Source organism: Melanostigma gelatinosum, assembly GCF_949748355.1.
Source record: "Melanostigma gelatinosum genome assembly, chromosome: 2".
NCBI lineage: Eukaryota > Metazoa > Chordata > Actinopteri > Perciformes > Zoarcidae > Melanostigma > Melanostigma gelatinosum.
This window is the reverse complement of record NC_136635.1, coordinates 27,200,090-27,213,608: the sequence shown is the minus strand read 5'-3', so window position 1 is coordinate 27,213,608 and position 13,519 is coordinate 27,200,090. Positions and strand designations below refer to the sequence as shown.

The 13,519-nt window shown below is 45.3% G+C and overlaps 1 protein-coding gene across 13 annotated transcripts in view; it reads left to right on the top strand.

The window, feature by feature from the left end:
* Positions 1–13,519, top strand: part of neo1a (neogenin 1a) — a 143,074-nt gene that overhangs the window by 81,186 nt on the left and 48,369 nt on the right. For all 13 annotated transcript variants that reach the window (XM_079292281.1, XM_079292287.1, XM_079292280.1 and 10 more), the window contains exon 5: positions 7,454–7,590. In XM_079292281.1, the coding sequence (XP_079148407.1) occupies positions 7,454–7,590 (137 nt within the window). The remainder of the gene's footprint in view (positions 1–7,453; positions 7,591–13,519) is intronic.

The window sequence follows — 13,519 nt, the reverse complement described above, 5'->3', positions numbered from 1 at the left end:
CGAAATATATTTTTCCCCAGACATGTAGGGGACGCTACACAGACTATCTATGATGATCTGTTGTGTAAAAGGATTCAACTGACTGTATATCCACAATCTTGAATGAAAGACTGGTATTGCCGTGTCAACTACACTGTGTTCTGCAGTAACACGCTGTTTGTGTGTTCACCAGATCCTGGCCTCAAATTCATTTAGGCTCCCGAGCAAGTCTGTTGCCAAGGACGCCGAGCTCACTATTCATTGTGATTCGGCTCAGCAGCACCGTTACCGGACATGTAACTCTTGAAGCTGTTCAGTCAACATGTTGAAAACGCGCTCCTAGCAAAACAACGCGCCGCGTGTCATCCATAGCAGGTGCCAGCGTGCGCAGCGAAACGGCCCTTTCGGTTTCATGGCACATGCTGGTCCTGATGACACTCGTGAAAAGGGCAGTTGTCTTTTGTTCTTGGGAGTATCACTCTATCGCCTAATACAATTCTCCAGCAGTCAATAAAACGGATGAATTATGCATATCCGCTAGCAACAGGGAATTGCCAGAGCATGTAAATCAACCCCCTTCCAAAGCCTCCAAGCCATCCGTCTCCTCTCTTCCTTGTCTCCTCGCCTTCATTTAAATATGATTGTGTATATTGCATTTACTTGTGTATAGAGAGCGGGAAGCACGGTGTGGGCAATTTGTTTGCAATTGGACTATTATTGGACTGCAGTCTAACCCTCTTTCCCATATGTCTCGCATACAAACACTCACACACACACACACACATTATTCGCTTGCTGTTTTCTGGGTGAGAGAAAACAGTGCATACAAATGCATAGTTACACGGCTGTCGATGGGGAAATTTTGCAAAGGAAATGAAAATGGTCTTTTGACCCTGTTGTCCATGCCACCACACATCACATTGTTTTACAATAAGAGACCAAAAGTGTTGGTGTTGGAGGTTTAAATCCAAATCCTGCTAGTTTTACCTCTTAGAAAACCTCAACCTTCATTCAACACTCATTGTAATTATGAACTCCAAACAATAAAACCTACACCGAGTTGTTAGCTCCTCATATCAAAGCGTATTTAAACATTATAACTGTAATATGCAATGCCACCGGCACTTTTACAACGGTTTGAAGGATGCAGCAGTGAAGACTTGGTTCTACTACTCTTGCAAAGACCGCATGGCCGAGCTAATGCCCGAGCTGACAATCATCCATAATCCTAGTCTGTATTTTTGACTAGGGCTGCACTATCACGTTGTTCAAGGCTGTGCTTCCATAACAAGTACAAATGCAGTATATTATTGTTCTACGCTGGACTGCAGCTGCAGCATTCGGGGAAGGTTTTCGTAAGCTGGAGCTTTAGGGGGGGCACACACACACACACACACACACACACACACACACAGCGGCATGACATTTCCCCAGAAGTAAAGCCAAAACATCTGGAACGCTGGCTGGTGGTTGGTTGTTTATTGAGGTGGCGTGGTTTTCTAAGGCAATTTAAACGTCGGTATCGCAGTCGATCGGTCATTTGACTGAGAAGCCAAAACAGTGCTCGTGATTAATGTTCGTTAAGTTGTGCAGGACTTTAACCTGCTTTGTTCCCGACACCCTTTTAAGTGCAGTGCCATTGTTAACACCCACATCATCCGCTGCTGTCATTGATCTTTTTAATTCCCACCTTTGGGTGCCAGACTGACCTCAGGACACACTGCACCATTCTGCTCTTGTCATGTTGTTTTCAAACCAAGCCACCGCAGTAAAAAAAACCAAAGCCCGGGCAGTGCAGCCCAACCGTTCAGCCTGCCAGAGATGCGACCTATCAATGTTAATGGCCTGTGAGTTTCACTCGCTTCTCTCCTCGTAGTGACTATTAGTGAGGTTAATGGCAAATGTCCGCCTCATGCTGAACTCTTTGTCATCCTGCAGCAGCAGCAGTACTTAGTGGCGTTTCAGATGTCATTGGGAAGCGTAGACTCGGCTGATGAACACAACGGTTACTCGCACCACAGAGTACAGAGACTTCTGCCTGAGGTGGAACATTGGAGGATTGTCGTTTCTTTTAATCTAAATGTCAGAATGTGAGTATGGAAGCACAGTCCCCGGCCACTTCATTAGGTACGCCTATAAAATCGAATGCATTCCAGTGCAACAGTTCTGCACATGTGCGTCCTTTTTAGCAAGATTGACTTTTTTTACAGAAACTTGTTTGTTGAAGGTGTTACTGAGGCGGTGTTGTACTGGACTGACTTATATTGAAATGTGTTTCTAATATTTTACCCACCTCATGCTTGTAAAACACCTCGGAATATAATACAGTCCAGTACAACATCTTTGTCTACTACAACCTCAACAGTAAACATATAGTTTAGTTCATACATCTCAAAACTGAGCATTATTATGCATCAGATTTTGCAGGGTGTACCTTCAAACTCATGTATTAAAAGTAGCATTCAAGAAAGAGTGAAGATCCATTGTGCGTATTCATGGAAACTCTTCTGCTCCACATGTTTCCCTCATTGAGAGAGGTTGGCATGCACAGTACTGTAGGTGTTCAGATACACAGGAGGCCCATATGGTCAGAATTCTGCTGAGGAAACTCCCATTTCTTCAACATTCGTAAAATGATGGACGGCAGCAGCAGAGGGGGTTTAAGGTAATGGAGTGGTTTTGCCTGCGCGTGGGGCCGAGAAAACAAGACAAGCAACATGGTTTTCTGGCAGTGGAGCACTGGAAGCCTCCTTTTAGGATGTCTCTCAGCCTCCAGCACGTCACACACACAGACACGCTCGCACGCACTGGCTCTCTTCACAGCGCGTTTCCTGTCACGGCATCTATTCTTCTTCTTTGCATTCTTGTCATCATTTTGCGTTTAGTGTCATGTAGGAATTGAGGATAAGAGGATTACATTGGCCATTGACGGAATCAACAGCTAGTTGCATTTTTTGATCGGTTCCAAGAAAATCTCCTTCTGCACGTACTGTAATTTGGCTCCAGAAGCTAAAACTGTGCGGCATCATCCGTTCAAATAGAACAGACAATATGGGTGTTTATTCTCAGAGAGCCTGGACCTGCACACTGTCTTTCACAGAGCCATCTAAACGTATATAATGCGAGTTATGGGCTGCAGGCCTCATCGTAATATGCACCAATTAAACGATCGGTTTACTCTTGGGGTTTAAAAAAAAGCAAATAAAGTCAGGTATGCAAGAGCTGTTTTTCTCTCGACGGCATTGCCGCTTTCCATTACGAGCCAGAGGAAAACAAAAACGTTTTCATGGCTGAGTCACTTGAGAAGCCCCAGCCTCTGCTGTTGGCACCACGTTTTTCTCACCTTAATTTTAAAAATTCAATCATTTATTTCCTTAACTGTCTGATTGATTTCCTTTCTCATTTGTCTCTCACGTTCGTCTCCCCGTAGTCTAAAGCTCATCTCCAAACAGTTGTAGTTGAAGAACAGAGTCTTGTCTTTTGGAAGCGGGAAAAAAAAGCCCCTCCAATCAGCTGCCGGCCCTCCTTGGCTGTGGAATGAAAACCCGCTGCTTTCTTCGCACCTTGAACATGATTGAAGTTCATGGAGCTGTTTTGATGATGTTTTGGTCAAAAGGGGGGGGGGGGGGGGGGCTTTGTGTACAAAGATGCTGGAGGGGCTCGTAGACCTGGAGAGTAAAGTGGAAAAAGCAAAATAAACTTGTACTGAGAGAAAAATAGAGGAAAAAGGGCGCCAAACTAAAATGGGTTTAGAGATTGCCACTCCATAACTGATTAATTCATTTTTTGTTGTTGTTGTGGCTATTGTGATTCCACCTGCCTCCCTTCTTGCGCTGCAGATAGCACGACCCGCATCCAAACCCTGCCGCAGCGCCGCTGATTGCACTGTGACAGCGCACGGCACTGCCCATTCTTCCTCAGTGATCTGCAGCTTCCCCTCGCCCAGGTGTGCTGACCTTGCCGCCGCTCTGTGTTACGGACGGCTGAGTCGCGACTCACACATACCAAATGTGCTCCTCGCCCCCCCCCCCACGAAGCCCTTCTCTGAAGTCTCGGTGGCTGCCACCGCCTTTCGACAGCCAAACGGCAGAACAGGGGATGAAGATTGTGTCGGGGACCCGTTTGGTGTTGACAGGACAACACCAACAACCATCAACACCATCAACACCTTGTCTGGAGCAGTTACACACGAGAAAGGATCAGAGGGAGGAGGATGTTGTTGGAATACTGCAACGTTGTGTGACCTCCTTTGCACAGCACAACTGTAACACTGTGGAAAGTTGTAGCTGCTGGAAGAGGAATTAATAATAAAAAAAAACACAAGGCCAATTAGCGGCAATGCACCTTGTCTGCCTGACACACTCACTGTAATCTTCCCGTTGTGTGTGCTGTGTGAGCGTACTCTGTTTTGAAACAAGACAGAAGTGACAGTGGCATCGGTGAGATAATTTAGCCGCTCTTTGTAGAGGAATACAGATAATGTGGTTTTAATTAGAGCCTCACTTAGCGGCATGTCTCACCAAGGACCTGCAAGCTAATGCACAAGATATCCTTCATACCCTCGCAGCAGGCGCCTTGTCTTTATTTAAGCGACCATAAATGCTCCCTCACAATAGCGCAAGGTGTCTTCAGCCCATTCAGCTCGAGCCAATTTACTCTGGTCTCCCTCCCTCGCCATCTCTAAAAAAAAAAAAAAAAAAGTAACACACTCTTTGTTCCGCAGAGCACTTTAGCCGCGCTGCAGTGAGATTGACTTCCTCTAAACAGAATGAGAAAGTGCCTGCTGGTGGTTTGATATGTGCTGTGTGTTCCTCTTTCAAGTACAAGAGAAAGCTGTCAAATGCCTTTTATGGCGCATGCAGCACTAAAGGCCAAGAGTAGTGAATAGTTGTCCTGGTGAGGCGAACTACAGGAATGCCTGGCACGGCCAACTCTGGGACGCCTTTCAGGGGAGTTTCTCATTCAGCGGGGATTTGACATGCAGAGCCTCTCAACAGAGTCCGCCATACTCCCTCCTGTCCACGGGGAAGCGGTGAATGTACAGAGTGGCATCTCCCGTGGTTCTGTGTAATGTTCTGCCGTCTCAGGACCGAGAGAGAAAGCAGCTGCCCCCCCCCCCCCCCACGAACACTTGGGGGCATTCTCTGTCAGACTTCCTGCTGAGTTTTTGCGATGGCTTTCTTTACTGTACTGTTCGATCGCTCCTTTAGACTCGCGTAGTGATTTTAACTCGTGTTTCCTGTCAGTGCGAACAGGTCAATGTGCCACTTTTGACCTGCTCCTTGCCTGCAGGCCAAACAACAGGTTTGCTGTCATTTCTATACAATGTGAACTTGAGTGCAATATAAATTATCGACAACTTCAAGACATCTCAGCATCCTCTGCTACACCGATCTAGATATTCAACATGATTATCGAGTGCATGTTTTTGCATTAAAGCAAGGGTAGGTAATACATTTTAAAAACTATTTTTGTTTTATTTGTTGAAATTCTTTTCACATCCCGACAGCAATCAACAAAGCAAATGCTCTGACAAAAAAGAGAAGAGAAATATGGTTTATGTGGCTGTCGCAGGACTGTAATAAGACGAGTAACAATAGTTACTATCGGTGCCTATCAGTGTTGTCGACTTTGCTTTCTCGTTGCACTTTTGGAGCTGGTGCTGCCAGCTACTTTCATTGGTAATTTCCCTGGAATGAAGGTTTCATCAGTTTCAATCCCGGACCATGTGTAAACGATGACAACCGGGCATTGACCCTTTTGACCACAGTGCGGGTTAAACTTCATTTGATCTGCGTCTCACGCAGGCTGGTGTATGAGAGTGGTTCCAGGGCCACGTTGCTGCTGCCAGCCACCCTCAGCGAGGAAAATGTCCAAAAACCCTACAAAGCAGCGATATCTCCGAATCGCATCTAAATCTTTAGCACATATCATTTTGCAATCCTGGCTTTCTCATTTTCCAGTCACTCCAGTTTCACCGTATGCGACGGTAAGCGCCGCTCACCTGAAATGGAAGCGTTAGCTGACTATTAGACTTTCATGCGACTGTGGTTCATGCTGAAGTTAATAGTCCATTTCATCCCTACAATTCAAGTGAAACAGTGATGTGGTTTCGGTGACAGCAGGTCGAGTGCCACTCGAATGCGCCGCTCCAGCACAGACAGACGGACAGATGGTCTCAAAGGCCAATGCTGCCAAATTTCAGGACTTGTCGGGGAGAGAGAAGCGGGAGCTCGTGTGGAAGCCTGAGCTATAGTCAGCAGTTTGTTTAAAACGAACTCAACCTGCAGCATAGAGTTGTTTTCCTCGGCGCACTCTTTACCTCGGCATGTATCCTCTCTGCACACAAACCACAATGCACCCATCGTGCTCTCCTCAGTAGCATCTTTCACGCTGTGGCCCTCTTTGAATTGTTATCTTCCTCAGCCGACCCGCTGCTGCATCTCTGTGTCTCTCTTTCTGAATGCGGAGTTCTCTGTGAGCTATTGATTCCTGTTTTTCTTCCCTCTCAGCCTCCTCCTCCTCCCATGCTCCAGTGGTTGTTGATTCAAGCCAGAGCTTTGGCCACAGACTGCTTTCCCCCTTGGGCCTATTGGGAAAATCAAAGTTAGGACTGTTTAAAATGGAGGAGGGTCTCTGGTTCAAAAGGAGGCCATACAAATAGATATGTTGTTACATTTTTGGATTCGGCGTGAATAGAAATTGGAATGATAAATATTTACGATTGCGGAGTCTGAAATGCCCGATGTTGCACTCGAATGCTTGTTCAGTCCTCCTCTCCTGCCGCTGTGTGTTGCAGTTCATCCTCTTATACATGGAAAGATGACTTTTTTTTTTTTGGATTTAGGGACAAACAGGCCGAACAGTATTTGGAGCCTGCATGAGAGAAGGGAAATACTCAACATGTTAAAGGCTTGTGAACCTTGAATACCTCCGTCGGTACTGAACAGGAGTTCTTGCCGTCACAATCACGTCTCCTTGAGTTTAGATCGCTGCGTCGTTGTTCTGTAGATGCACGTCACCCCAGTTAATCTACAGCTGATGAAAGAGAACGAAAACATCTGTTAAGGCGACGTAACGACGATAGTGACGCTGCACAAGCCGCAGCTGTAGCCTAAATATGACTTTGTACAGTACATGTACTCTTTAGAAGTATTATTTTATCTCACACGATTCTCGAGCAGTCCATGAATCGCCTTTTTTCAGATCTATTTCTTAATTCAGAGAGTTGGTAAACGGTGACGGATGTGCAGTCATCTTCAGGATAGAAGGTGAACATTGGGCTCCAGACAACCGTCACCACTCGGGTACCTGAATGAGCCGGAAGGGAGTATTCTTTATGGAATGCTGACAGTGTCGCATGTGGCAAAGCCCTAAAGATCTTTAATACTATTTATTTAAAAAAAAGGAATCCGGAGGAAAGACTTGTTCACAGGAACATTACTCATTTTCCTCCCTTTCTTCCCGTCTCCAGCGAGGGTCGTGTGGAGCTGCTGGGAGGAGGCAGTGTCCAGATCTCCAATCTCACAGAGGACGACGCCGGCATCTACACCTGCACGGCGGACAACACCAACGCAACCATCGAAGCCCAGGCCCAGCTCACCATACAAGGTACCCTCAAACAAACCACTTTGTCGGCACACAATCGGAACAGTGCCAGAGGCACGGATCAAAACATTCTTGGGAATAAATACATTGGGAACAAGGTGACTGTGCAGGCTGAAATCAAAGCAGAGACTGGAGATGAGTGAGGAGTGGTGGCAAGCGATGCATTAGTTACTTAGGAGAGTGCGGTGGTGGAGAGCTGAAGAGAGTCTCGTTTCATCTGATTATATTTGGGGATGAGCTTATTAAATGTCTTTAGGAGGCACATCACAGGCCTGAAACAAGGCCCCTGACAATATAGTTAGAAATGAAATAAACTCATATGCAAACCATGTGGAGGTACACAGGCAGGCGACTCAGCCCTATTGAGATGCACTGCACACTATGACAAATGATATGTTTTGGTAGATATCGAGGAAGCGTTGACAGTGAGTGATGTATTCAGCATAAGTAAGGATATGGAGTGTGTGTACCTGTTTATATCTGCGGTTTCACATCACTCTTCCTCACGCAGGAACAACAGAAAGATTTGAGCTGCACGGATTGCTGCCGGGTGAAAGACAAGAACTAGAATTAGAAGAGACTGAAAGAGTAGCTGGCCGCTTTCTTTTAGATACTCCACAACACAGTGAGAAAACGCACATGTAGTTCACCTCTGCAACAGAAGCGCCATATAGTGTCAAAGACTTCCATACTTCCCAAATACGTTACTTCAGACTAATCACAAATATTAAGTAACTAGTTCACAAAATAATCAGCCTGGCTTTTATGCTGTTTTTGTGTTTTCTCCATGTTACATTACAGCAGCAGGACACATTTTCCTGTTTATACACTGAAATATTTTTCATAAGTGACGACAAATTATTGTCCGTTTTTGGGCTTCAGGTAGAAAAAGAAGTTAATTCTGCATCTAATTTTATGTCAATTCTGTGAAGAAGCCAGACTGCTGATTCTCTACTATTTATCACTGAAGATTCGGGCTTAATGACCAATTTAAATATGCTAGACACACATAAGACACTTTCACAAGCAACAGCTGCTATTTCCCAAGTGGAATGCTGACTAATCTTCTTACTTTCAAAGTCCTACTTTGAAAGTAAGAACCTGATTTATGCAAGGCTGGTCTAAAATAAATACACAAGCACGGTCAGTACTCGTGCCACGGTGTGTTTCTAAAAGTCTTCATTCCCAAAGCACAAAAAGAACACACTGATGTCACCTCATTATTTCACACACTATATTCACCCTGTGTCTCATGTGGTAACAATAAGCGAGCCATGTGGAGCTGCAACAAGGGTTATTTGTCTTCATGTGAGATGTGCTCGCCTCTACCCGAACGATGAATTAACAAATGCAAGAGGCGTTCATGGCACTTCATGCCGGTGGTACATACGGCTTGCAGGCGATGGCAAGCAACCGCAACAACCTCTATGTTCACACTTTTTCTTTTTTGAGTTCTTTGCAATTGGAGCGCTGAGCCTCATTTTCGCACTTAACGCTGCAAGTTTTGATGTCCTTTACTGGTGGTCAAGAGTTGAGAACCTTCAACTTTGGGTAAGATGCTCAGCCATCCAATCACATAGGAGGAGGGGCGGGACAGATACCCCAAAGACCAACCGTCACATCCTACATGTAGGCTACAAGTGCAGAGCAACAACAATTAAAACTTCAATACAACTGAAACAATATGCCAAGTGATCCTGACGATAAAGCCGATATAAAGCACTGAAATCAGGATAAATAAAGTCATTTGCAAAAAAATGAAATGTCAATAATATCGCGCTGTTGAGCCAATCATTCTCAACGCCAGCGCCAGTGGTACAATAGTTATTAAAAACCACATCCCTTAACTCTAACAATGCAAAATAATATACAGCTATGTCAGCATTTATTGTCGGATAGCCACTAGATATTACAATTAACGATAGAAATATACAAAGCACATAAATAGCATCTATACAGTCGAACATGCTGAGAAAAAATCCGACCAATTCACATCCTAACACACTTTTTCGACACACCCACAGTAAGTGCGTGGTAATTACTGTTGTCAGACGTTGTGTTGGTGGGAAAACACACACACACACACACACACACACACACACACACACGTCATGTGTGCTTGTGTGCTTTTCCCAGGTGAAGCAAGTCAACAGGATTTGGTATGAAATAACTAAAGAATGGGGGAAACACCCTGAGGCTCATTCCCCGCTTCATTGCATTTCACACGCGGCCACATCTTGCCATGACTCCATCTCTTTTCTTCCCCAAATCCCTTCATCTCTTCATCACCCCTCCACCACACTTTCATCATTTCCCGTCGCTCGCAGTCGACACTCGTAGACGGTAATGGAAAATCGGATCAGCTCACAGGTGGACATCTGACTTCACTCGTTTTAAGTCCGTCCCCCGAAACCTCTGACCCGACCCCTGCCGGCCTTCACCTCCAACGTCACGACATTGTAGAGGATTGACTGACCGATATGTTGAAAGACATCCGTCACTGTAATAGGATGAAACTGTTTGATTAAATCCCACGCTGTAGACTCACAGGCCTAATTACATTTGCTTCACACAGATTCACCAAGACTCCAGATTGTGGCATTGATTTGCTCCCTTGACAACAGAAGTGACACTTGAAAGGTCAATTGATTCCCTCAAGGAGTGGCTGCGCTTGTAAAAGACCCCCATACAAATCAGTGTGTGGTATGAATCCATACCAACATCAAAACAACTTTCCCCGACGATTGACTGCCTCTAAAAACACCGTGGGGCCTCTTTTGCCGCAGTAACAAGGAGGAGTTGTGTGTTTTACGGTTAGTGGCTTTTCATAAACACTGGACAGTTTGTGCTGAGGAAGAGATGCAGAGAGTCAGCCGGGGATGTGATGCGGTAAGACATTGTTAGGTTTCCGCCCGGAGATAGGTTGGGGGTTTGCGATGCAGCTGGTGCTCATCTGTGGAGGGGAGAGATGCATGGGGGCCGCAGGGGCACACACACACACACACACACACACACACACACACACACACACACACACACACACACACACATACACTAACACACAGCCATGCATACAAAATGATGCCACACAAGGTCAAGTATGCACTTAGTCTATACACCTGTATGCATTTACTCCACGCGCATGGTCTCACCGTTATTCAAAGATTGAACCCGCCTCGGCGGCTCTTCAGTTAACTTCGTCTCCTCGTTTGCGACCCACCTCGAATATGTTTGTACTTTTTATCTTTCAATCAACAAGCTTTGGTAACTTGTGCCGTGCTCTCGGAGAACGGGGGGAAACTGCATAAACAGGAAGTCAACAACTCAACAGACATGAGTACCTCTTTGCAATGTGAAATGATGTACAAACAGGAGAAGAGATAACGTCAGTGGCTGCCAAAAATAAGCAACAGCTATCCCAGAGCAGCGTGTGCCATATATGTCTTTTAATTAAATGTGCCAGTGAGATAAAGAGGATTAGAGCCTCTAAATGTGTAGACACAAACACAATCTGGCATTGGAGTGAAGCTAAACTTTTCTTAACTACAGTAGAAGTCCTTTTTTTTTTTTTTTTTTTTTAGAATGTCAGACTCCAACCAAGAACGGCATCCTTCCTTTTATGTCACATCTAGGATTGCATGATTTGTGTGTGTGTGTGTGTGTGTGTGTGTGTGTGTGTGTGTTCTGTTCAGTATGACTCTGCTGTGACACCTCACCCTCTGTTAGAGCTGGCAGGAGGATAAATGAGGCCAGAGGAGGCAGCAGCTTTTGATTATGGTCTCCACCCAGACCTGGACTCTGTGTCTGTGTCTGTGTGTGTGTGTGTGTGTGTGTGTGTGTGTGTGTGTGTGTGTGTGTTTTTGCAGGACCAAAATAGTCTCTCCACAAACATGTATGTTTCCCGTTTTATGGGGCTCCGAGTCATTGGCCGTCATCTATCAAGGCCTCATGTCATCAACCTAATTGTTCTTTCCATGTGCAGCGCTGACATGCAGGAAATCCCGCCCGGCCCCCTGTAAAGGTTCCATGTCTTTCATGTCTCTCCTATATGGGCTGAGGATTTACAACCACAGACAGGAGGAGTGCTTTTGCCTTGTTATAGAAATGGCCCAAAATAGACAGAACTCACGAAAACAAATTGTCAGCTCGCAGTTCCAACTTCTTCTTCACTCTTTTGTAGCAAGAGAAAAGTAACTTATTGACTTTATATCACATCTACATACCGGCTCACCTTGTTCCACCGGTAAAAAAAAAGAAACGTGTGACTGTAACTTCAGAGCGTGTGGCGTCTGTTAACATATCAGTTGAAAATGCGGTAGAGAGGTTTTTTTCTGAACTCTGCTCAAAGCTTATTTCCCAGTTCGTGACAGGAGTAGTTGTTTTAAACGGCGCATGGAAGAATTAGAGACCTGATATAGATCTGGTGGATATTTTGGTCTGTTTCTAGTTCGGCACGCCATCTTCCTGCCCCCCTGCAGTGCCACAGAGCAGTGACGAAATACAAAGAAACTTTTTCCATTTAGCTATTTTAATGATGCTAACCTGATGAGGAGCAACACCCAGAGGCTCACACACCTTTTCCCTTTTTCACAAAGGGTGTTACATCTCAACCAGTGGGGTGAGATGTGTGTGTGTGGAGGTGTCTGATTCCCGTCCACGCCCTCTCTTGTGTCTGCAGTCACCTGCTGTTTGTTTCACTTACAGCCACTTCATCGCCGTGATGAAGGAACATGCAAGTGTGTGTCTCGTGTTCTTACAGTGCGACTTTTGTGATTTCATGCACTAAATGAGACACTTTGGTGTGACCTGCCTGATCTGATAGTAATTGGATGTATTTTGCGGCTGTAAAACGGAGAATAAACACATTTCACTTCCCAGAACGTCTTCACAATAAGTCTCCCATTCTTTTAGCTGCTTACGCTTCCTCCCTGCAGTGTAAGTTGACTCGGAAGATTAGCCGCTAACAAAGCTTTGCTAATCAGTGATGAACACATTTTCCTATAAATGCTTCAGAATAATAGTCCCAAAAGCTTTTATTTTGAAGCAGAAAAACGAGGATGTGTTGAGTTTTTATCAGCAGTAACTTCACACGCCTCAGACTGCTCCAGCCCCGGTCTTTCTCCTCTCTTCCCTTTGCTCTCGCTCCGGAGAGGAACTCCCGTGTAGGGGGGGGGGGGAGAATGATGCGATGACGTCTGATCGGATGCCAATGTGAGCGATATCCGATCCCGGAGCGTACAGACTTGACAGTTACTGTATCCTGGCACGATTGGATGTATTGAAAAGACAAGTGTCACCGCGGCTGAAGTGCTTCGTTCTGCCGGAGCCGTTGTGTTAGTCTGTCCCATGTTGCTTCATCTGCTGCTGGAAACCCGGTCCGGCTCGGCCCATCTCACCAGGACTTTGAGTGGGCAGCAGCTTCTGACAGCATCAACCGGCCTGTCCGGCTGTAAAACTCAGTCGTTGAGTCATTCGTCGCCACGTTGCTGGTTTGGTGTCACCGCTCAGGAAGGTTTTGATTCTGGTTATGGGTTGAAACACTTTTGTGGCTCGTGAAGACGCCCGTTACTACGGCGGTTGTTCATCATCTTTAGGGAAATGTTACATCAATTTGTAGTTCTTTAAGTAAAACTACATTTAACTGTTTTACTTTACAAAAACTTAAGTATCTAAATCCTAAACTGTTCCTGCATCTGTATTCAAGACGAACGAACCTGCTTCTTCTCAAGCTCTGCTGAAGTTAACTCACTAAAAACTTCTCATATTTAAGACTTCAAATCTAAAAAAACGAGCATGTTTTTAAAATACATGCACCATGAACCTCTCTACCATCAAGAGAGCTTTGTTTCAGCATTTCACGGACAATCTCAGGCCTCTGCTTTTACTCAATTCCTGTAATTTGAGAACCATCGGAGTGAGTCGACAAAAAACG